Genomic DNA, 21,850 nt, shown 5'->3' with positions numbered 1-21,850 from the left:
GAAAAGCTTTTGTCCTGACTGTTTTGAGCATCGCTGTTACTTTGGGAACAGGAAGCTGCAGTCACAGTTGCTATAGGAGCAGGAGGAGGCTGCTTCTAGGCAGCGGCGCTGAATGGAGCTGGAGCCTCTGCTGTGGTTCAGGTTCTGGGGACGCGGGTCGACCAAACCGCCACAAGGCTGTTTTCTCTGCGTTTCCGTGTTTTTTACTGATCCATGAAGTGACTGAGCTTCAAGGACAAAGGCTCGAGTGTGTGACCAGCAGTAAGTGGATTAACGTCTGCGTCCTCCATAAGAGGCTCGTTGGGATGTGACCCCAGGGTTCCCATGGCAACGCCACTCGACGCCTCTGATGGAGCGCTTTGCATGCGCTTTGCCTGCGGTGATCCAGCGGCCCTCGCGCTGACTCCAGATCAGTCAGATGAGGAAGGCGTTAGCAGCAGCGTCCGGAGGTGACTCACGACTGTCTGGCATCGTTCCCTCATTAAGGAGGTGAGAGCTCTTCAACTTATGGCCTCTGGCTTCAATGAATCACTCTGAGTTTCCTCCGGTTGTTCTTCATTCCTGTTCGTGTTCAGGGCCGCGGTGCGTTCGCTGCCCGAAGCTGTGCGCTGAAGAGGCCTCAAACAGCTGCAGGGCTGATCAGGGATCAGCGGAAGCTGACGCCTCCGTGTTGCGGTAAAGTCCCAGACTGGAACCTGAAGCCTCCCATTCACGGTTAGCATTCAGCGCTCAGCGTGGGGACAAAGAGTCCTGATGGAGGAACCTGCTCAGAGGATCCGTTCCATCGCCTCGGGCTCCGTCCCTCAGTCAGTGACGCTCTGCAACACAAAGCGCCTGTGTGACAGCTGACTGATCACTAATGCTTAGTCACACGCCGGCTCAGAGACGCTGATCCACACAAAGACAGATCGGCCACGCCTCCATTCCCACAGACGCTGGGAACGGCACCAGTCCCTCACACCTCGAGGTGCGGCCCAACACTTACGTAAAGGCCGAGGTTCAGGACGTCTTCAGAGGGCGCGTGTCACACAGAACCAGCGTGTGGAGCCCAACAGCGCCCCCTACTGCCCACGTCCCTCGGTTCAGTCACTACTGGACTCACCGTGAGCACTGTCCAACAGACGTACTGGGAACAGTGGGAAACATGTTCCACACGCTTTGTTTGGGATTCCAGCAAACTACAAGGTCAAATGGTTTCAAACTCCTAAAGTAGTTCATGGTCAGAGCGTGTCTGCACGATGAACTAACTGTCGTGAGGTGGGGCCTGGCGAGTCCAGCTCGTCCCACAGAGGCTGGACTGGACCGAGCTCTGGGGGACTTGGAGCCTCCAACCCACTGTTGTGCTTCTTCCTCTCTGGTGTAAATGAAGTCAAATGTTCCGCGGCAGCAGTAGAGCTCAGTCTCTGCTTCCATCTGAGCGGACGCCTCGTCGTGAGCAGAGCTTCGCGTGCTGACATTCACAGCAGACCGGCGTAATCTGTACTGGGCACGAGCTGCTCAGCGTCGCCGTGGCAACAGCATCCTCCACTGCTTAATGCGCTACAAAACACACCAGCCTCCCGTCACCTTCACTTTAAGGCAGTTAAACCATCAACACGACGAAGCACACAAGCAATGAAAAGACGTAACAAAATGACTACAAATTAAAAACGTCAAATTAAAAAAGCGGAGGACAAAAAATGTGTAAAAAAAACAACTGAGATCAATAATAATAATTCAGATTTATTTCATTCGTTGGTACTGATCTAAAGTGACGTTTTAAACCTCTCACATTAGATTATTTTAATTTTCAACAGAAAACGTCTTAATAATTAACATTTTATAGGTCAGTGCGGCTTACAGTAAGGAGACCCCCGTCACCCCTCCCTCCCCGCGCATCATCATCATCATCATCATCACAACACGGAAGCAGCAGACTTCAGGGCTGCGCGGCGCAGACGCGGGGAGGGAGGTCGGAACGGGTGCAAACGGGGCCGACGTGAAGCCGAGCACGAGGCACAAGCGGCCGCGGAGGCTTTGAAGGTGCGAAGGTCCGAAGGCGACGGAGCCGCCATGGCGCTGATCCCGTCGCAGGTGCTGCGGGTCGCCATCCTGCTGTCCTACTTCTCCATCCTGTGCCACTACAAGGCGCTGGACATGCCGGCGCACCAGACCTACGGCGGCAGCTGGAAGTTCCTCACGTTCATCGACCTGGTGAGGCTCCGCGTCGCGTCCTTTCCCGCCGCAAGCGGCCGGCGGGCGAGCGCGCGCCGAGCTGGCGGAGCCGCACGAGCCGCGGGTCGGCGCTACGCGGGAGGCTCGGACTCAAAGGCAGCGCCCCTCCCCCTCTCCCCCTCTCCCCCTCTCCCTCCCTTTCTCTCCAACGCATTGTCCCGCTTCAAACGCGTCGTTGTTACGGAAGACTTTGCGCTAAACTGCGTCTGGAGGCGTCGAATGCTGCGTTCGCTGCGCAGCGCCGGAGCAGGTGTTGCGGCGCAGAGTGCACGCCTGTCTCCCAGGCTCCCGTCGGGAGCGCGCCGCGCATGCACCGTGGCTGGCAGGGGGCCGCAGAGTTCTGTTACGTTCTAACTGGATACGACATATAATTTATAACTATAATTATATTTTCACGCTGATAAAACACTGTGATACAAACAGAGAAATTAAAAGTAAACAAGTCAAATAATGTGGATGTTTCAGAAGCTCAACATAAAAAGCACAATGCATGTTCTTAAAACATGTTATTATTGTTAGAGTGAGGCTAGAAAAAAATGACAGGTTGAGACCAGAGAGCAGTGGTTGTGTAGAAATAGTTCAGGTCTGCAAAAAACAATAGTGTGTGTGTGTGTGTGTGTGTGTGTGTGTGTGCGCGTGTGTGTGTGTGTGTGTGTGCGCGCGCGCGCGTGTGTGTGTGTGTGTGCGTGCGTGCGTGTGTGTGTGTGTGTGCGTATATGCGTGTTTGTGTGTGTGTGGGTGCGTGTGTGTGTGTGTGTGTATATGCGTGTGTGTGTGCGTGCGTGTGTGTGTGTGTATATGCGTGTGTGCGTGCGTGTGTGTGTGTGTGTGTATATGCGTGTGTGTGCGTGCGTGTGTGTGTGTGTGTGCGTGTGTGTGTGTGAGAAGCTAAAGACGCATGTACCTGAATCAGCTGTGTCATATTTTCCACATTAGACTTTTCCTCCGGTGTTTTTAATGAGCTGTGCAGCAGGAAACATCCTGTTCCCACATCCGGCTCCTGACCAGCGGCTCCTCCATCACGTCGGCGGCCGCGCTGGTGTCAGGACCGAGGTCCGTAGACTGGACACGTCCTGGTTTTGCAGCTGGTGGTGGCTGCTGTTCGCCCGCTGGGTGACACCGGATCCTCCCACAGGGAGAGAGGAGAAAGCGGCTCAGGTCCTCGTTGCTCCTTCACACTGACGGTGTTGGGTTTCGCTGACATGGCGGCTCAGAGCCCGGTCCGGTGGTTCTGGTTCTGGCTGTACTCGGTTCCTGTCACGCTGCACGTTTCAGACAGAAGCCATTGGAGTGGTTCAGGTAGAGGGCTGTTGCTAGGCAACGGGGGAGGCGGTGAGCGCGGCTGAACTCTGCTCTGCACAGGTGATCCAGGCCGTGTTCTTCGGCGTGTGCGTCCTCATCGACGTGTCCAGCCTGCTGACCAAGGGCGGCGCCACCAGGGAGCAGGAGCGGCAGCTGAGGAAGCTGATCAGCCTGCGGGACTGGATCATGGCGGTTCTGGCCTTCCCCGTGGGAGCGGTAAGCAGACGGCGCTCACAGGCACTGGTTCTGAGCTTCAGCTTAAACCCGAAACAGGTGGAGGTGGAACCGCTGAGTGTCGCTTCATTTAACAAATAAAACGACCGCCGATCTGATCAACGGTGGAGCGGCGCAGGTCCAGTCTCCAGCACCTGGTGCTGGTCACCTGGTGCTGGTCGGCGTCTGAGGTCGACTCAGCAAAGCGAAGCAGAGGGAACGCGTCAGGTCCTCTGGTGCTTCACACTGATCAGTCCGACCCTGTCTGACCCATCGGACCTATCTGACCCATTGGACCCGTCTGACCCATCGTACCCATCAGACCCGTCTGACCCATTGGACCCGTCTGACCCATTGGACCTGTCTGACCCTGTCTGACCCATAGTACCCGTTGGACCCGTCTGACCCATGTGACGGGGTTAGACCCGCCCCCGTCGTGCCGTCCTGGTCCACTGAGTCTGGTACAGACACCTGCTGAGCTGGTTCAGTCACAGGTTCAGACCTCCGGCCACCAGAGGCAGCGCTGCTCAGTCCGTCTGTCGCTCACTCTCCTTTTCCTGCTTGTCTTCCAGTTTGTGGTCTTCACCTTCTGGACCCTGTACCTGTACGACAGAGACCTGGTCTACCCCCGCCTGCTGGACAACTTCATCCCCCAGTGGCTCAACCACGGCATGGTGAGTGCCTGCAGCGCCCGCTCACAGCCCCCTCCACACGCAGCGTCACGTCTTCTGCTCAAATACCACTCCGTGTAATACATCCCCTGGCTCCCCTCTGTTTGGAGTCCAGGAGGTGATGCAATAGCTGAGCGGTTGCTATGGCGCTGTTGCCGAGGACCCAAACAACCAGAACCTCACCGAAGGGCGTGTGGGGGAATGTCTTTGTCCAACGCCGCGCACGAGTCCAGCGCTTGTAAATATTTTGCAGTATTCCATGGTATCGCTGTTGTTTGTTTACACTGGTTGCCACGGCAACCGCACTGCCGCTTCCCATCGGAGGGGCGAGAGACAGAAGCGCTGCCAAGGAAGCAGATGAGACGAGTTGTTATTGAAGCAGCGCTGGTCCGAGCGGGGAGCTGCGTCCGTTCAGACGCTCCTCATGACGTCATGGTTACGGAGCGGCGTCTGCTCCTCATGACGTCATGGTTACGGAGCGGCGTCTGCTCCTCATGACGTCATGGTTACGGAGCGGCGTCAGCTCCTCATGACGTCATCGTAACGGAGCGGCGTCTGCTCCTCATGACGTCATGGTTACGGAGCGGCGTCAGCTCCTCATGACGTCATCGTAACGGAGCGGCGTCTGCTCCTCATGACGTCATGGTAACAGAGCGGCGTCAGCTCCTCATGACGTCCACAGGCTGCACGTCGTGTGAACCTTTAGTTCCTTCACGTCTCAGCCACTCTCGAACTTTTGAACCGGGGCAGATCTTAATTCTTCAGGGACTTGGAGACGTTGTCGTACAGACGTTGTTCTGAACATTCATTAGAGCTGCAACAGGTGCAGGCAGTGCAGGAGGTCAGGGTTCACGGCTGTGGGAGACGGAGGCGGAGCATCATGTTGGTCCAGTCCAGTCTAATGGAACCACGTCATCATCACGTTTGAGGTCTGACCCTGTTTCACCTCCAGCAGCGACTCGCTGGCTCGACCCGTTTTAGCCTCGGACCACAGGCCAGAACCTGCTGTTTGCTGGGGGGCAGAACCACAAAGCCCAGAAGAGCAGCGGTGGTGGAGGGAGAAAGAATAGAACGGAAACCAAAATAGAAAGAGACCACGGCCAGAATAAAGGCAGGAACATTTACGAGCGGCGAGTCCTTCAGCGCAGACGAAACTTAAACAGGACAGGAGCCTGGAATCCACCGAGGGACTGTGTGTGTGTGTGTGTGTGTGCGTGTGTGTGTGTGTGCGTGCGTGCGTGCGTGCGTGCGTGCGTGCGTGCGTGCGTGCGTGCGTGCGTGCGTGCGTGCGTGCGCAGCATAATGATGGGAGGGAACCCTAGCATTTGAGACCCCAGGGAAGCAGCTCTGTCCTGATGCTGAGCCTCTGCACATTCTTGGCATCGTTTGTCTGAACCTTCCAGATCCTCACAAGGCGGTTAGAGTTGGGCAGCGCCTTCACTGGAGGCCGTTCTACTGTGGTTCTACTGTGGAACCGTCACGCCTCACTCCTTCACGTATTTAGTAGGAACCAAGTGTTAATGAATCCGTCCTAATGCTTCTCAGTGTTGGTCCGACCTCAACAAACAGATGAAACAGAACCTCTGGTTAAACTATGGTAGCGGTCACTCAGTCTCTGTGTGATGATGTTCAGCTGGATCAGAGACGGCCTCATGTTTAGAACCAGAACCGGCTGATGTTCTCCTGGTTCCGTATGTGCACACGGATCCAGTTAGAGACGTGTTGCCCTCAGCGTCACACTGAGGACTTTGCGTCATTCCTAAGCAGCGGTCTGGGAACAATTAGCAGTTGCTGTTTTTCTGGCTGCAGCAGCTGAACGTGTGTGCGTTACCATCACAACCACTCATGAAAAGCCGTCAGGCGCTGGAACTGAAACTACTGACAGAGCAAAGAGCTGAAAGGTGGAAACGCTGTGGTTTGAGCACCGCTGCCCCCTGGTGGACAACCTGGAGCCAGATGTGCTCACATCTGGATCAGAACCATAGCGCTGGAAAAGTTAATGTGATGTTGGGTGTCTCAACACAAGAAACTAGGTTTCACTCGAAATGTGTTGACACATTTGTGTGTAAACACAAATTGTTATTTGACATGATCATTTGGTCATCTGACCTGGTTCAGCCGTTGACCTGACACTGCAGTGCTGCCTTTCACCACCAGGTGGCAGCTTCGTGTCATGTCCTCTCCTCTCTCCTGCAGCACACCACCGTCCTCCCCTTCATCATCATTGAGATGCGAACCACCCACCACCGGTTTCCCAGCAGGCCGTGGGGCTTGGCTGCCGTGTGCTGCTTTGGCGTCGGATACGTCCTCTGGTAGCAAACGTCTGACTCATGAACCATACGATGCTGTGGCAGCTCAGTAACTGAAGCTCTCTGTGGCCCAGGACGTGCTGGGTGCACCAGGTGACCGGTGTGTGGGTTTACCCGGTGCTGGAGCGCATCACTCCGCTGGCGCGGGTCGTCTTCTTCAGCGCCATGACGGTGGTGATCTGCGTCTTCTACGTCCTCGGAGAAATCCTCAACAGCTACATCTGGGACCAACACACAGGTACTCGACACACGGCAACACACACTAACATACACATGCAAACACACAGGTACCTGACACACGGCGACACACGGCAACACACGTCAACACCAACCAACACATGGCAGCACACAGGTACGCAACACACGCCGACACACACCAACACACAGGTACCCGACACACGGCGGCACACGGCAACACACACACACAAACACACAGGTACCCGACACACGGCGGCACACGCCAACACACACACGCAAACACACAGGTACCCGACACACAGCGACACACACAAACACATGCAAACACACGAACCCTGAGCATCCGTCCTCACATGCACGCTCTCCCCCCAGAAAAGGTCAAGGCTGAGTGAGAGGGTCCAGCTCAGCATCGCTGGGACGGCAGAGGACGAGCTGCATCGTCCAGGACTCAACTGGAACCTCATCTCTGAACTGTAACCATAGACAGACGCAGTCATCGACGGCCAATCAACTTTAACTAAACTCATCATTGATTCTGTTGCTTTGTTTTTCAGTATGAAACACACACACACACAGGAATCACACAACGATATGTATGACCCACAGAGTCTGATACTGTGACACTACAAACGTCAACATCTGATCAAAATCTTCATGATTCATCCCATGAGTCACTCAGTTTATGGATGGAACTGTGTGTTGGTACTAAATCAATAAAGTTTAGATGAAAAAGGTTCATTTCCACTTTAACACTGTTGTGGAGGCTCGGCCTGAAGCGGGTTCGTGTTCAGGTGTGCTTTCACCTCCTCCTCCGACCCAGTCGACCTCAGGGACGGATCCGAGCAGATGAACAGCTGCTACATCCAGTGTAGTTTGTGCACTGATTCAGTGATGGTGACGATGCTTCTCATTAGAGCCGTGAATAAAGACCCAGTGAGACGAGTTCTAAGAAGGAACTGAGCCGCAAATACAAAACAGCCCCTGGTTTCAGCTGCAGAGTGTGGGGACAATAAAGCATCACCAATAATCTGCACTGCATCAATTAGCATAGACTTACATGCTAATGAGAAGAAAGGAGCACACAACACAACACAACACAACACTCGTTTGTCAGCTTCTGTCCAGAACAACAAAAGCCTGTTACATTAAAATGACCTCAGCCTCCACTGGAAGAGACTGAGCCTAAACCAAACCAGAGGAGGCTGCAGACAATTCAAGTTAAAACTGGCTACTGAACTGAAGGAATGGAAAGAAAATAGAAAAATAGTGTAGATGAAAAGAGAGGAAGGAAAGAAGAGTAAACAGCAAGAGAGAAGACAGGAAACCATGAACAGAGGAAGGAAGGAAGGAAGGAAGGAAGGAAGGAAGCAGGAAGGAAGGAAGTGTGGGAGGAAGGAAATCGGTAAAGAGTAGAGGACATGTCATTTAAAAGTCTCTCAACAGCTTCAGGAAAGAGCAGCAGATATTTAACTGTTTCATCTCCTCCCAGCTGCGAAAGGCTGCACACACCACAGTGTGTGTGTGTGTGTGTGTGTGTGTGTGTGTGTGTGAGGAAGTGAAAGGGCACACGCCCCCCCCCCCCCCCCCCCCTCCACCAAACACGCACACACACACATTCTCACTTTGAGACAAAAGACAGGAAGTGGTGGTTTCCGATTAACAAACGCCATCATGGCCGACGACTTCTTCTGTGAGACATCTGAGGAAATTACACTTGTGGATTCATTTAAGGTTCTTTTCCACAAAGAAGAAGAAATCCAGTTGATATGACTCAACCTATATTCAACTACCTGGATGACTGAGAATTTATGGATTTAGTGTAAACAGCAGCATTAGGTCTTTGTCTCTGCGCTGGAGTGAGAGTGATGCAGTTCCATTTCTGCTGTTTGAGTGGAGTCGAACACGAATCGACCGACAGAGCGTCGCACAACGCTGATGTAAATCACCACATTTCCCAGCGACAGTATAGGTGTCGTCTCCTCACCAGGTAAACAGACCTAAACGCTCCATGATTGTAGAAAAGTCACATGATTTATTCATTTACAAAAACACAAACAACATTAAACAGCATAAAAATGTTTATCCACAACAGGGAAGCTTCAGTCCCTCCTTGTTTTGGGTTTTGGTGCTGAAAGAGACAGAAATAAAACTGTTAGATTAGAAAATGAGGAGGAACAAAAAAAAGAGAAGATCTTAAAATGAAGCGATGAGAGAATTAAAAAAAGATGCAAAGAGGAGAATAAAAGACAAGCAGATGAAAAATGAAGAATGTTAAGAGGCAAATAAAAGAAGAGATAAAGTCGGTACGTGTGTGTGCGTGCATTCAGTTACCATTTGGATTCTCCTGTTTGTAGAAAGTCTTCAGCATCTCAACGGCTTCTTCTGCTCTGTGACCTGAAACACACTAAACACAACAGTATGAAGACGGGCAACACACACACACACACACACACACACACACACACACACACACACACACACACACACACAGGCGACGAACCTTGAACGTGGTCCCGGTCTGAGGCAGGTCTGCAGAGGAAACGTCCAGAACGGAACCGCAGCCTCCAAAGCGCTCGTTCCTGCAGCCGTACACGACCACGGGGATGTCTGCACGCACCGACGGTCAAGGAACACACTCACAGACGCACACACGCACGCACGCACGCAGGCAGGCGCAGAGGATACGGAGCAGGCGCAGGGCGGCAGCACACATGACGCACGGCTCCACCGTCACATAAAGAGCCGTTTGCTCACACACGCTGCTCGGGTCCAAACAGCTGCGACGGCACCAGTCCAGGAGCTGGTCCAGAGCCACCATCTCTGCGTGGCGGGTCGCCTGGACACACACACACACACACACACACACACACACACACACACACAGAATAAAAAGGCTGATTAGAGGAACTTTAAGCCGCTGATAAACGTGCTTCACTTTCCCTACATTTTTGGTCTCGTTGACTTCATTTCGTCCTTTACCCACGATTTCATCCTTGTAGATCATCAGACATCCAACAGGAACCTCTCCGCTCTCCAGAGCATCTCTGGCCTGTAGGAACACATTTTACAGTACAACTTTGTAGGTCAGCGGAAGGAACTGTCACTATTTACCATGTCAAACGCGCTGGTCATCCACTTCTCAATGTCTTCAGCACTTGGATGAAAACTCTCCACCGAAGCAGCTCCACTTCCTTTATCGGTTTCCATGGCAGCTACATGCACTCAAATGAAATAAAGGTCATAGTTTTGTCATTATGACGACTTTTTGTACGTTATTTACTGCGTTTGCTTTGTTTTGCTAGTTTCCTGTTGTACACGAACACGCATGGCAAGAGGGGGAAGATAATATCCGACGGACCACTTCGAGGCATGAGCAATCGATGTGCAGATGTGACCGATTGGTCAAGTCGCCTACAGTTGTCTGCGCACATATAGGAAGTGAAGTTTATTTAAAAATAAAAGCGTTATGGCCCTATATATTAATTAAAAATGACCCACGGCAATTTACAGTGTTTCCGTTTTTAGTGACGTTATGAGCGACACTAACTTGGGATAAATCAATAAAATACGTCAGTTGACTGGTTATTGACAATCATACCGTCGTTTTATTTTGGAATTAGTCGGAAGCTTTCATATTCATCTTTGTAGCTTGACTGAGCCTGTTTGACAGCTAGCTTGGAATTAGCTGGCTAACGTTCAGAAATTCTCTGGAGAACATGTCAGTGAAATAGTGAGCGCTACGTTATAAATAAAAGTGTTTTGTGGTTTAAGCTTGGGATCACATCGCTTTCCAAGGATGTTTTCGTCCACCTGGAATTTTATCAAACGGCATAAAAGGAAATTTCTTTTCGCCGGAGCCGTAGTTGGAGGTAACTGGTGTCCGTGATAGCTAGCTAGCTAGCAAGCTGCGCGCTAGGCTGTAGCTGCAGACTTTGACCATTCTGCTCTTTGTGTGTCTTCTATTCTGTGTAAATAAAGTCACATAAATGTCCGCTGTGTTTCACAGGTTCTATGAAAATAGACAAATGACACCAGTTTGTTCTGCTAGCAGCGTATTTATAGATTTAACCAGACATAATGTGTTCTAATACTAAATAACTATACGTGCAGCTACGTCTGTGTTGTAACGTGTAACACGGATAATAAAAGTGGTTCAAACTAACATATAAAGGGTCTTTTGAACTGAGCTCCATAAGCTGCTTTCTAGCTAATAACTAGTGTGAGCGAAGCCTGGTTCGTGTGACTGACACTCGGGGGTTGTTCTATGCAGGAGTTTACTTTCTGGGCAAATATGCGCAGAAGAAGCTCCAGGAGATCCAGGAGAAGGAGGCGACCGAGTACATCGCTCAGGCCAGAAGGCAGTTCCACTTCGAGAGCAACCAGCGGACCTGCAACATGACCGGTAACGGGCTCTCACACACACACACACACACACACACACACACACACACACACACGTGGGCGTGGCATTGTGAGTCTGCAGAACTCTACAATTACTGTGTGTGTGTGTGTGTGTGTGTGTCTCTCTCTCTCTCTCTCTCTCTCTCTCTCTCTCTCTCTCTCTCTCTCTCTCTCTCTCTCTCAGTGCTGTCCATGCTCCCGTCCCTGAGAGAAGCCATCGTAAATCAACTGAACTCCGAAAGCCTCACGGCTCTACTGAAAACCAAGTGAGACGCCTTGAAAAGCACACGTCCGTCCGCTCCCTCTGCTCTGTCATTTAGTTTCATCTTCTGTCTCGTTGTGTTGCAGACCAGCAAACAAGTTGGAGATCTGGGAGGATTTAAAGATCATCAGTAAGAACAGACAGAAGTGTGTGCAGATGTTTGGTGTCAGATTTGCTGACGAGCACCGTTCTGTGCAGGTTTCACCCGTACGGTAGTTGCAGTGTACAGCACCTGTTTGCTGGTTGTTCTACTCCGAGTCCAGCTGAACATTATTGGAGGATACCTGTACCTGGACAACTCTGTAGGAAAGAACGGAACGGTGAGTTCCTTCCAGCTCCAGCCCTGCGTTCTGCTCTGATCATTGACCTACTGTTATTTACAGTGGTGTCTCTCCTCAGAACGCTCTGGCTCCTCCAGACGTCCAGCAGCAGTACCTGTCCAGTATTCAACATCTGCTTGGAGACGGTAGGATTCTCAACCCACCCACGATAACACAGGAGCATCCGTTACGTCAGCACGTTACAAACACTGTCCACCGTCTCTGTTCAGGTTTGACGGAGTTGATGACGGTGGTGAAGACGGCCGTACAGAACTCGCTGGGCAGGTGAGGAGCTCCGCTGGCTTCGTTCTACAGTCTCCGGCCCCTGAAGCTCGGCCCTTGAGCTGCGGTGGTGGTTGGCTGCTCCACAGTCTGCCTCTCTGTGTTTTGTTCTAGTTGACCCTCATGCACTGTTGTGTCCAGGGTGTCGCTGAAGCAGAGTCTGTCGCTGCTGGAGTTGGAGCAGCAGCTGAGCTGGATCAGAGCCGAGGTGGAGGCCGGGTCTGAGCGCCCGCTGTCCTGGTACATGTTGGCTGACGACGAGAACGCGCTCGCTGAGCAGGTGACTGCACACACAGAGTTCAGTGAAGCTGCGGGACACTGTGTGAACGCCTCGTCTCCCTCCAGGCGTGTGGGCTGACGGAGAACGACGTCATGACCATCAAGCTGTTGAACGAGACCAGAGACATGTTGGACAGGTAAGCGCTCTCCTTCATCGCCGTGGTAACACAGACACGCGTTACAGCGGCGGTGCTTTCCTCGCAGCCCGGACTTCACCACGGTGCTGAACACCTGTCTGAACCGGGGGTTCTCCCGTCTCCTTGACAACCTGGCCGAGTTCTTCCGCCCCCCCGCTGGTGACTCCTGCCTCAGCTCTGCACCCGACAGGTGAGCTACTCACGTCTCACGTCTCGCATTGGCTGAGATTGAGTCACTTCACTGACATAAACATATTCAAGGGTTAGAGCAGACACAAACCTTTAGACGTGATTATCTGTCAGTGTGAGTCGCGCGGCGTCTGTAAAGCTGTTGCTGTGTGTCCAGCCTGTCTGCCGTCAGTCTGCCTCTGGCCAAGATCATCCCCATCATCAACGGTCAGATCAACTCCATCTGCAGTGAAACTCCCAGCCACTACGTTCAGGTAAACAGGCCGCACCTGCCGACATGTCTCTGTTTCTTGTGCTGTGACCACGTCACTTACTGGTCTCTCTGCAGGACCTGCTGCTCAACGACCAGGTGAAGGAGTTTGCAGGTATCGTGTACGAGACCTTCAGCGCACCACACGAGCTGCAGAAGTAATGAAGCTGTTATGAGGAGAGGAAGAAGACAACGAAGCGCTGGACGGTTTCCTCCTCCCTCCTCTGAGGACAGTGGATCAACATTCACAGGTGAACGTCCAGTGAGGAAGACGTCGCCTGCACCGGGTTTGTAGTCACGCGGAGCCTTGAACCACTGCATCATGGGAACTGGTGATGTTTTAATTTACCCTGAGAGTTGGGACACGGTGGGAAAACCCTGAAGCTGCAAAGAGCCACGCGCTGTGGAGGGACGAGTGCGGGTTGGACTGATGCAGGGTGACGTTCACTGGTGGCGTTTTCAGTTTGGAGGCTGGGGTTCTGTCAGCTCAGCCAGCAGCAGTAAAACATCCATACGAAGCATGTAGGGCAGCAGCAATGAGCAGGCACAGAGAGCTGCGATCAACACAACCGACACATTTCATCGTACACATCTGTGTGTTCAGTGCTGTTATTGGTCCCTGTAGTTCCCGTCCTGCCCAGCAGGCGTCTCTGTCGCTCAGCTGCTGTAGGAATCCTCATTGGTTCACTTCATTCCTATTTCTGTTCACCTGTTTTTAAATTAAACTAAACCTTGTATCTTCAGCTGTGACAATTAACATCAACATCAATCATTTTTTTTAGTAGTGACAGATGCTTTTTTAAAATTACATATGAAATTAAATCCAGCCTCTAGAGATGTGGTTCCTGATTGTAGTAGTTTATACAGTTAACCTGCAGATTAAAATCTGGATATTGGAAGAATATGTGGGAAACCAAAAATCTGCCATTCAAAGACCCTGGATGTGCTGAATGTCTGATCAGCTCCCTGAAGGTGTTTATCTGACAGTCTGCGTTGAACAGGAGACACGGAAAAGATGCAGCGCTCGGTTCCAAAAAGCAGGATTACGAATCACTGAGCCAAGTTTCAGTCCATCAGGCGATATTCATTAACGAGATCTTGTTTAGTTAAAATGCAAATCCTTAGGTGTTTTCCACAGTTTCATACGACTTATTAAATGTTTCAGCTTAACTTTGAACGTCGGTGAAAATAACCTTCAGGCTACAACTTTATTGCTGTTGACAGATCTGGATCAGTTCCTATTAAACTTTGATTCGACAGAACTGTTGATGTCATGCAAACAGTTTTTCTTCCACAGCTAAATGCCAACGGCGTTACTCTGGGATTGAGCCGCTGTAGTTGAAGAACTCAGGAAGGTTCTCTCATAGATCCAGTGGTCAAATAAAATTAAGCACAGCTGTAAATCACAGAAGGAAAATGCATCCGTTGAATCAGGTGAGAATGTAACTCTGCATGTGCCGTTGTCCTGCAGCCTCATGTCCTGAACAACCGTGAAATGTGCATCTGTAATAATTTACTGAAGAGGTAATAAAGATGAATGTGACTTCATTGCACAGTTTGAGGTTGTGCCTCTTCATGTCAACAGGTGGCGCTTCACTGAAAAGGGTCAAAGTTTCATCATGAGATAAGCTGATGGAAAATACCAGCGTGGGTAAATGATTAGAACAAATCAGGGATGACGCTGTCACCTCATTAGTGAAACAAGAGGAAAATAGTTTCCACATGGAAACATTGTGAAGTCAGTTTGGGAGTGGAGGAAGACGGTGTGTTTTCTGATCCTCATCGCATTACAACATAAACAAAGGTTCTTTCTCCATTTGGTGAAATGTACACGTCTGTGAGCCTCAAAATCATTTGTCACTTCTCACACAACGCAAATTCACCAACTCTTCCTGTAATCTGCTCCCCGAGAATGACTTTTCATTAACTTCCACTCGTTTCATCATTAGGATTGAAGTCTTCATGAACTAAAACGCATTAAGGGCTGTTTCATTACCGACATCATTTGGAGGTTTAAGTTTGAAGAAGTTGTTTTGTGACGCCGCTGGAGGAAGATTTCCAGCAAACAAAATCATCTCAAGGATAAAGCTGCAGATTCTCTATATGTCTATAATCGTTAACAGTCTGATGCATTTGTTCACTCCTATTAAAAGCCAAGAGGTCGCATTTAGTTCCAGACAGACACCTGAACGCATCATCTGCCTCGTCTAGACTGGGACAAGCTTCCCAGTATGAGGGACTCCACTGTGCTACTGATTGTCCTCGTAACCATGAAAACATGACGATGCTGAAACCCCCGAACACCCACAACATTATCCTGTCAACTCTGACAGTAATGAACGTTGAACGTTTCATTTTTATGGTCAACATCAGCAGACAAAACATCAACAAGATCCAAAACACAGCCGTCAACGCAGACGCACAGAGGCCACAAATTAACCATCAGTCCCTTGATTTAATTTACACAAACACTGTGGAGACGTGTTCGTACACATTGAGCTATGACTCAAACCATGACTTCATGCCTGCGTTGAACCCATCTGACCTGAGGAGGAGGCGTAAAGAGCAGATGGGGGGCAGGAGGATGAAATATTAAAATGACGCCTCAGAGCTCAGTAATGTGTTGGAAGGAAGTTCTGTTTCACAATTTAAGATCCTTAAGATTAAATCCAACGTCAGTGAGAGAAATTAGGACTAAATGGTGGGTTTCAGCAGGTTTGGTCATTTAAAAAGATATAATATCCAAACAGTGATACAGACTCAGGCGCTTGGTTTCACATGGTCTGTGTCTGACTCCACTCTCTACTCATTTTATGTTGGTTTATTTATACAGAGTGGAATCACTACAGCCTTATTTATCAGCAGGCTCTTCACATGCAGAGGTCAGAAGGCGGTGATTTGCCTCCATCGCTGCTGAGAGGTGAAAAACAGATGAACCTGCGTTTGTAAAGTCAAACTAACTGCCGTGACATCATCATCATCATCATCGTCATCTCATACCAAAGTTTGGGCCTGAAACCGCAAACACCACCACCACCTGCTGTGTCGGACTGAACACACTGCTCAGCTCACAGCATTCAAAAGCGTAACTCTCAAAACCCAAAGTCCAACAACTTTTACACGTTCCATCAGTGAATATTTCCAAATATACGCAGTAAATTCCATCCCATCGGAAACTGCAGTTTACTGTTTGTTTATTTAGAACATTCCCCCTAATATCATTTCCATTGTTTACTCGAGCGAGTCTCTCGGCTCTTCTCTCGTTACCGTAAATATCGCATGAATCACGCACCTCAACTATGACGGCTGATTTACGGTAAAGCGAACAGCGGCTCATTTGACCGCGGTCCGGCAAACACGTCACGTGCCCGAAACAATAACATCATCCCCACCGCAAAACACACGTGAGCCTGAATAAAAGCAGAAACTCCACAACATGTGTCAAAGCGTCAGACAGACGCAGCCACAAAAAGTCATTTAACCACTTGGAAACTTTCTCTTAACTTTTTGTGCGTTATTTCAAGCATAATTGGACCATAGTTTCTGTTCCTTCTACTTCCTGTCCATCACTCAAATCAGTCCGGACGTCTCTGGACTTTAGGACCTGGGGGAAGCTTCCGTGTTTGGGGGGTTCTAATTGGCTGTCAATGCTGTCAATGTTTCAAATTTACTGACTGCAACTTTATTTTATTATCTGTAACATCCAAACAAATCGGCATAGATAGTGCTGTAAATATATAGGACTGGTTTCATTCACAATTGAACACAAAAAAATACAGTTTTATTTTAACTTTGTGTATTGTTTACTAATTTTTATATACAAATAAAACGTACGTTACTCATTTCACCAGGGCTCCAAACTCTATTAGAATCTTTGATCAGAGCCAAGTTTTGTTGAGATCAGGCTGTTGATTAGAAGCAGCTTTAGAGGACGTGCTCTTATTCCTCCACCAGTTTGTCCTCATGAACACAGGCTGGTTAATGACTGGTTGATGATGAATGGAGCACTGACCGTGTGTGATGGCTTTGACCTCTGACCTCCTGACCTGCAGATGCTGCTCACTGTCTGATCACAGACCAGTCATGCTGACGAAACGAGCGGCCGTGTCCTGAAATAGCGCCAGCGGCTCACGGATCACGCAGCGCGGCAGAACCAGCCTTTGTTCCTTAAATAAAAGCCTCTATTTGCTGAGTAACTGTGCAACGTGGCAGCTTTTCATGAAAGCTTTGAGCCTCACTCAACAAGAAAACACATTTCAGTCCAAATGACACATGACTGCGTGACACGGCCTGAACTTTGGTAGCGCGGCCGTTTTCGGGGCAGAGCTGGAAATCCCCCTGTTGTGGAGCTGAACCTCTGAGCCTCTGCTTGGATTCTGCAGCTCGCGTCGGAACCACTGACCCAAATGAGCAGAGACGGGAGCGGGCAGTTTGCACCTGTCAGAGATGAGGTCTGTTAAAATGACGGGAGGAAATGAAGGATTTATGGTTCCACTGAAACACTGAGACACAAATATTCACAGACAGACCATAAAAACAACCCTCGGCAGCAGCAAGTGAACGTTTCCCAACACCTCGGTTTCAGGTCGTGCTTTTATTTGGCTGCTGTGTTTATGTCTTCATGTGACAATCTGATATTTGTTTTAATGGCGCCTTCAAAACTCCCTACATTCCCCCAAACAATGTCATGAGTAACATGTTTTGCTCAGAGCTTCAACAAAGGATCCTTTGGGCCGTTCCGGGTTCAGAGTGAGTGAAACCACAGCTTCATGCTTATCTTTACCATCTTTCAGAGCCTCTTGTCTTCATTTACACTCACAAGCAGAGGTTGGAAAAAATGAGGGTCCGTCTGACTCAAACCTCTGCTGTCTCATAACACATCTACCAGTAAAACACTACATGTGGTGGATCATTTGGAACCTTCCCCCACTCATGTTTTCAGCAGCTCAGTGATGCAGGATGTTCAAGAGAGCTCAAAAACAACAAAGAATCAGCCTCAAGGCCAAAAGTGAAAAAATAACAAACAGCTTTTATTGTGAAGCCCAACAGCTTTTGGCAGCACAGTCTCATCCTGCAGTAACCTGTTCAGGGCATCACGCGTGTGACGGCCGGGTTTTTCTTGTATTTACCCAGGAAATGCTCACATTTAATGAATGAGCTTGAACCTTAGTTTACTTCATGATAAGAAGCTGCAGTTAGTTTGACTTTACAAACTTTGGCTGCTGATAATGAAACTCTGCTTTGGGTCCCACCTCCCACCAGTTTGTGTCTCTCCTGGTACGAAACCCCCCCCCGGGTGCAGCTTCAGGGGACAACGACCGCCTTCGCTTCCTTCTGTGGCGCTGCCAGTATCAGTGTGATATCAGCACCGACCCGACGCAGCCTCAGGTTCTCTCCGCAGAACCTGCTGAGCAGCAAGTCGTGATGTGACGCTTCAGAGCAGCTCCTTATTAGGCAGCGTTTTATCTGCAGCCGCCGCTGGAAGAGTTCCCCGCGTTTGAAAGAGAAAGCGTGTCATGGAATGCGTGTGGGACGCCTGCAAAAACCACCCGCACCTCGAGTGACTCTGCAGCTTCAGCCTCACGGCGGCTCAGGAGTTTTTGTGCAAGGAAGGGAAAATTTCCCAGCAGCTTCCTAGCGTCACCTGTGGAAAGCTTAGGGTCTGCAGGTAAGTGAGGGCAGAAGCTGAAGCAGCTGAGGCTGAGGTTCAGACACAAGGTGACGCTTTGCTGCAGAACGGTACAAACTAGTCAATGCTCCGTTACTTCACAAACGGTTAAAGTTAATGCCAGTGGAACACAACAGAGTCCGTGTGGGAGCTGGTAGCGGCTCTGCACAGCGCAGCAGTTCTGATGGCTTCGAGCTGCTGTTACAGTGGTGAGTCACAGCTACCGACAGCAGCAGCTGAGCTCATCTGCTCTCCTGTTACTGCGCCTCCGTCTCTGTGGAATCTGCTCCAGCGCTTCGTCATTTCTCCAGCAGTGGTAGTAGCAGCTGTGTGTGTGTGTGTCGGCAGCATTGATTCCCAGTAATCCGGGAGCTGAACTCTGATTGGCCGAGCTCGGTCAGGCCTCATTACCCCATAATCCAGACCTCTGCCAATTGGACGCTTGGAGATCTCACTAGGAGCTCACAGTCGTCCAGGATGAGGTCACACTACTGATCGGAGGGATGATGTCATCTCACCTGAGCCGCGTGATTGGCCCGTATTGACCCACAGATCGTGTTGTTATCATTTAGCATCCCGTCCTCTGCTCATCCTCTGATTCACCTTTAAGGCCACTTGCTGTGGAGGTGGTGGGATGGTTCTCACTACATTTACACTTGTCTTTGTCTTCTAGGAGGCGTCTAAGACAGATGCTCCACCAGAACCAGAGCTCAGCTCTGCAGTCATGTGTGATAACGTGACCAACTGATAAGAAACGCAATGAGAACCAGTAGCTGAAAGAATGAGGGGAGTAGAAACAGACAATGACACAATGTAATATATGACAAAAAAAAAGTAAGATGAGGAGATGAAAACACAAGAAAAGACAAAGACGTGTCTATATTTAGAAACACTGCACCTCATTCATCATGACTCATCTTTATGCCTGTGGAAGCCTCCAATCCAAGCAACAGGTGTGAGTCTCAGTTAGTGATATTATGAGACAATAGGTTCAAGTTCCACTAAGTTCAAGAATGTGATGTAACGTTTCCGTCAGACGGACGTTACATAGAATCAGGTTCCGTCAGTCGTCACGAGACCGTGAAGGTGAAATGACATGAGGTCACATGACACAGGCCACATGATGAAAGCGCAGGGGTCAGGGGTCAGCGAGCTGCTGAGTCATGCAGAGAGAAAGAGGAAGAGTCATGGTTAGAGCAGCGAAACGTAGAAACCAGGAGGCTGCTGGTCAGTTAAAGCTTAACCACTGATGTAAATAAGAGGTTTCTGTTCACACCAAGGATTAAAATACAAGTAAGGACACGAGCAGGAACTCAGCTTCATACAAACGCGTCTATAACTTTGGTTTAAATGGACTAAAACTAAACAAATTCCAGCAGAGAAATGACGCTTAACCCTGGAACGTCCGCGACCGCCTCTCTTCACACCTCAGTGTTCAGCCTCCTTCTCACTGACGTAATGTCTTTATGGGGACGCGAAACGACGTCACTCGGTTCAAACAAGGTGTGTGTCTATTTGTGTGTATCAGCTGCCAGGGCCACGAAAACCAGTTTACGCTGCGGCCAAAAATAGCAGCGCGACGCTGGATGTGAATGAGCCCATGGAAATACGACCTTAGGATCTGGGAATCCTGGGAAACGTCCCGCCACAAAACAGGGCTTCCTCAACAAAATGAGAAACGGAAATAAACATCACGCCCTCACACAGTCATTAACACATGGTCATCAGACACAGCCAAAGTTTAAATGTTATATTGGTACTTTGTCTTCTCAAAGATAGAGTTTTGTATTATTTTCTTTATTGTGAAAAGCAATGAATAAATAAAACCTGAGACTCAGAGGAGACAAGTGAAGGACGCTAGCACTTCAGAACGGGATGCAGCCCGTGCGGCCTTTCCCTCTCTCTCCTGTGTCTCCCCCTTCCTCGCCCGCCCGTCTGCCTGTCTGCATGCCAGGCGTGGAGGTCCGAAGGGCGTGAAGATGTCGTCGCCGTGGTAACAGTAAACACAAACACAGGGGTTAGTAGGGCAGCAGCCCTGAGCCTGAGCCAGGGATCCGCTTACACACAATTAATAATGATGCTGCCCAGAGGCATCATGGGAAGTCAGTTACACAACACAGAGGTTCTCCTGAAGCACTTTGGCCTCGAAAGGAGGCGTCACTCGCTCGCTGGATGTCACCGTGAAACAATGGAAGCAGCTCAGTGGATCCTGCACCGACGAGTCATGACAGCAGGGAAAAATATTCAAGTCTGATCAGGACACAACGTCTCACTGCATTATTTTAGGTAATAAGTAAATAGACAAAGATGCTCTAGGGCTTAGAAATGGAGAATATCAACAGCATCATTTTAATGTTTATATGCTGTTTGTACAGAGAAAACATTGAACTGATATTTATAGTTAATGATTTAATAATTTAATAATAATTAATACTTTTTATTTATAGTTTGTTGTGCAACAGGAAGAGGATGAAACACCTTTCACATAATGATTAAACACGCCTGTGAAAAGCAAAACATGTGTGGAATGAAGAGCAGCCGCAGCTCGACGCGAGCTGAACTTCCACAGTTGTGCTATGACACAGCACAAAAATAAATAAAAAACCTCATGTTATAATAGAGTTGTCCGTTTACGAATCAGAACCAGGAGAGAAGACGAGGGAGCGGAGAACGTGAACAAAGTGAGAAACAAGAAGCTTGTAGCATTTTGCTGCTGCAGTTCCATGTTGACGCTCCTGTTGAAGGGATGCGAACACACGACCAGCAGACAGAAACGACAGAAACGACTCAGCTTCTGGTCTCAGGTAGAAAAAGCACGTGTGTTTGTTCTGGCATCGGACTCTGACGCAGGAAAGCGGCCAAATATTTGCTCATTTGCGTGAACGCCTCGGCTTCGTTGCCTTTTATAGTTGTTGCTCTTTCTTCCGGCTTCAAAGTCGACTCTCGTACCTGGCGCCCGAAGCCAAAGGGACAAACACGCTGGAATTCCACAAACCGTGACACAAACTGTGGCAGGAATCTCCAGCTGCTGCATGCTGTTCAGCCCTTCAGCTGCTGAGCTGACCTCAGATCTGCTGCTGCTCAGAGTTACAGGTGTTAATGTCACTGACCAACGTGTGGGAACCTGCGCGGGAGCGCAGCTGCAGCCATTCAGC

General features: G+C 49.8%; 3 protein-coding genes across 4 annotated transcripts; 2 read left to right on the top strand and 1 right to left on the bottom strand.

The window, feature by feature from the left end:
• The first annotated feature begins 1,732 nt into the window (after positions 1–1,732).
• Positions 1,733–7,641, top strand: aig1 (androgen-induced 1 (H. sapiens)). The gene is made up of 6 exons (XM_029141546.3): positions 1,733–2,193; positions 3,577–3,732; positions 4,302–4,403; positions 6,597–6,712; positions 6,784–6,947; positions 7,280–7,641. Exons 1-6 carry the CDS (start codon positions 2,053–2,055, stop codon positions 7,297–7,299), a joined length of 699 nt encoding a protein of 232 aa, XP_028997379.1. The 5' UTR covers positions 1,733–2,052; the 3' UTR covers positions 7,300–7,641.
• A 1,275-nt stretch (positions 7,642–8,916) lies between these two features.
• On the bottom strand, positions 8,917–10,282 carry adat2 (adenosine deaminase tRNA specific 2). 2 transcript variants are annotated; one of them, XM_029141609.3, is made up of 6 exons: positions 10,019–10,282; positions 9,852–9,956; positions 9,593–9,743; positions 9,408–9,514; positions 9,239–9,311; positions 8,917–9,035 (listed from the first exon to the last, which is right to left on the bottom strand). In XM_029141609.3, the coding sequence occupies exons 1-6, from the start codon at positions 10,112–10,114 to the stop codon at positions 9,007–9,009; spliced, it is 561 nt and encodes a 186-aa protein (XP_028997442.1). In that variant the 5' UTR covers positions 10,115–10,282; the 3' UTR covers positions 8,917–9,006. The 2 variants fall into 2 exon arrangements, with proteins under 2 accessions (XP_028997442.1, XP_028997444.1); XM_029141611.3 differs by lacking the exon at positions 9,852–9,956.
• Positions 10,283–10,558: 276 nt separating this feature from the next.
• Positions 10,559–14,575, top strand: pex3 (peroxisomal biogenesis factor 3). The gene is made up of 12 exons (XM_029141607.3): positions 10,559–10,776; positions 11,178–11,309; positions 11,493–11,574; positions 11,657–11,700; positions 11,769–11,890; positions 11,970–12,036; positions 12,121–12,175; positions 12,314–12,452; positions 12,518–12,588; positions 12,656–12,778; positions 12,935–13,031; positions 13,106–14,575. The coding sequence occupies exons 1-12, from the start codon at positions 10,704–10,706 to the stop codon at positions 13,187–13,189; spliced, it is 1,089 nt and encodes a 362-aa protein (XP_028997440.1). The 5' UTR covers positions 10,559–10,703; the 3' UTR covers positions 13,190–14,575.
• The last annotated feature ends 7,275 nt before the right edge of the window (positions 14,576–21,850 follow it).

The sequence above is a fragment of the Betta splendens genome, chromosome 24 (genome assembly GCF_900634795.4).
Source record: "Betta splendens chromosome 24, fBetSpl5.4, whole genome shotgun sequence".
In the NCBI taxonomy this organism is placed as follows: Eukaryota; Metazoa; Chordata; class Actinopteri; order Anabantiformes; family Osphronemidae; genus Betta; species Betta splendens.
The sequence above is the reverse complement of the archived record's forward strand: the minus strand, read 5'-3'. Positions and strand labels throughout refer to the sequence as shown.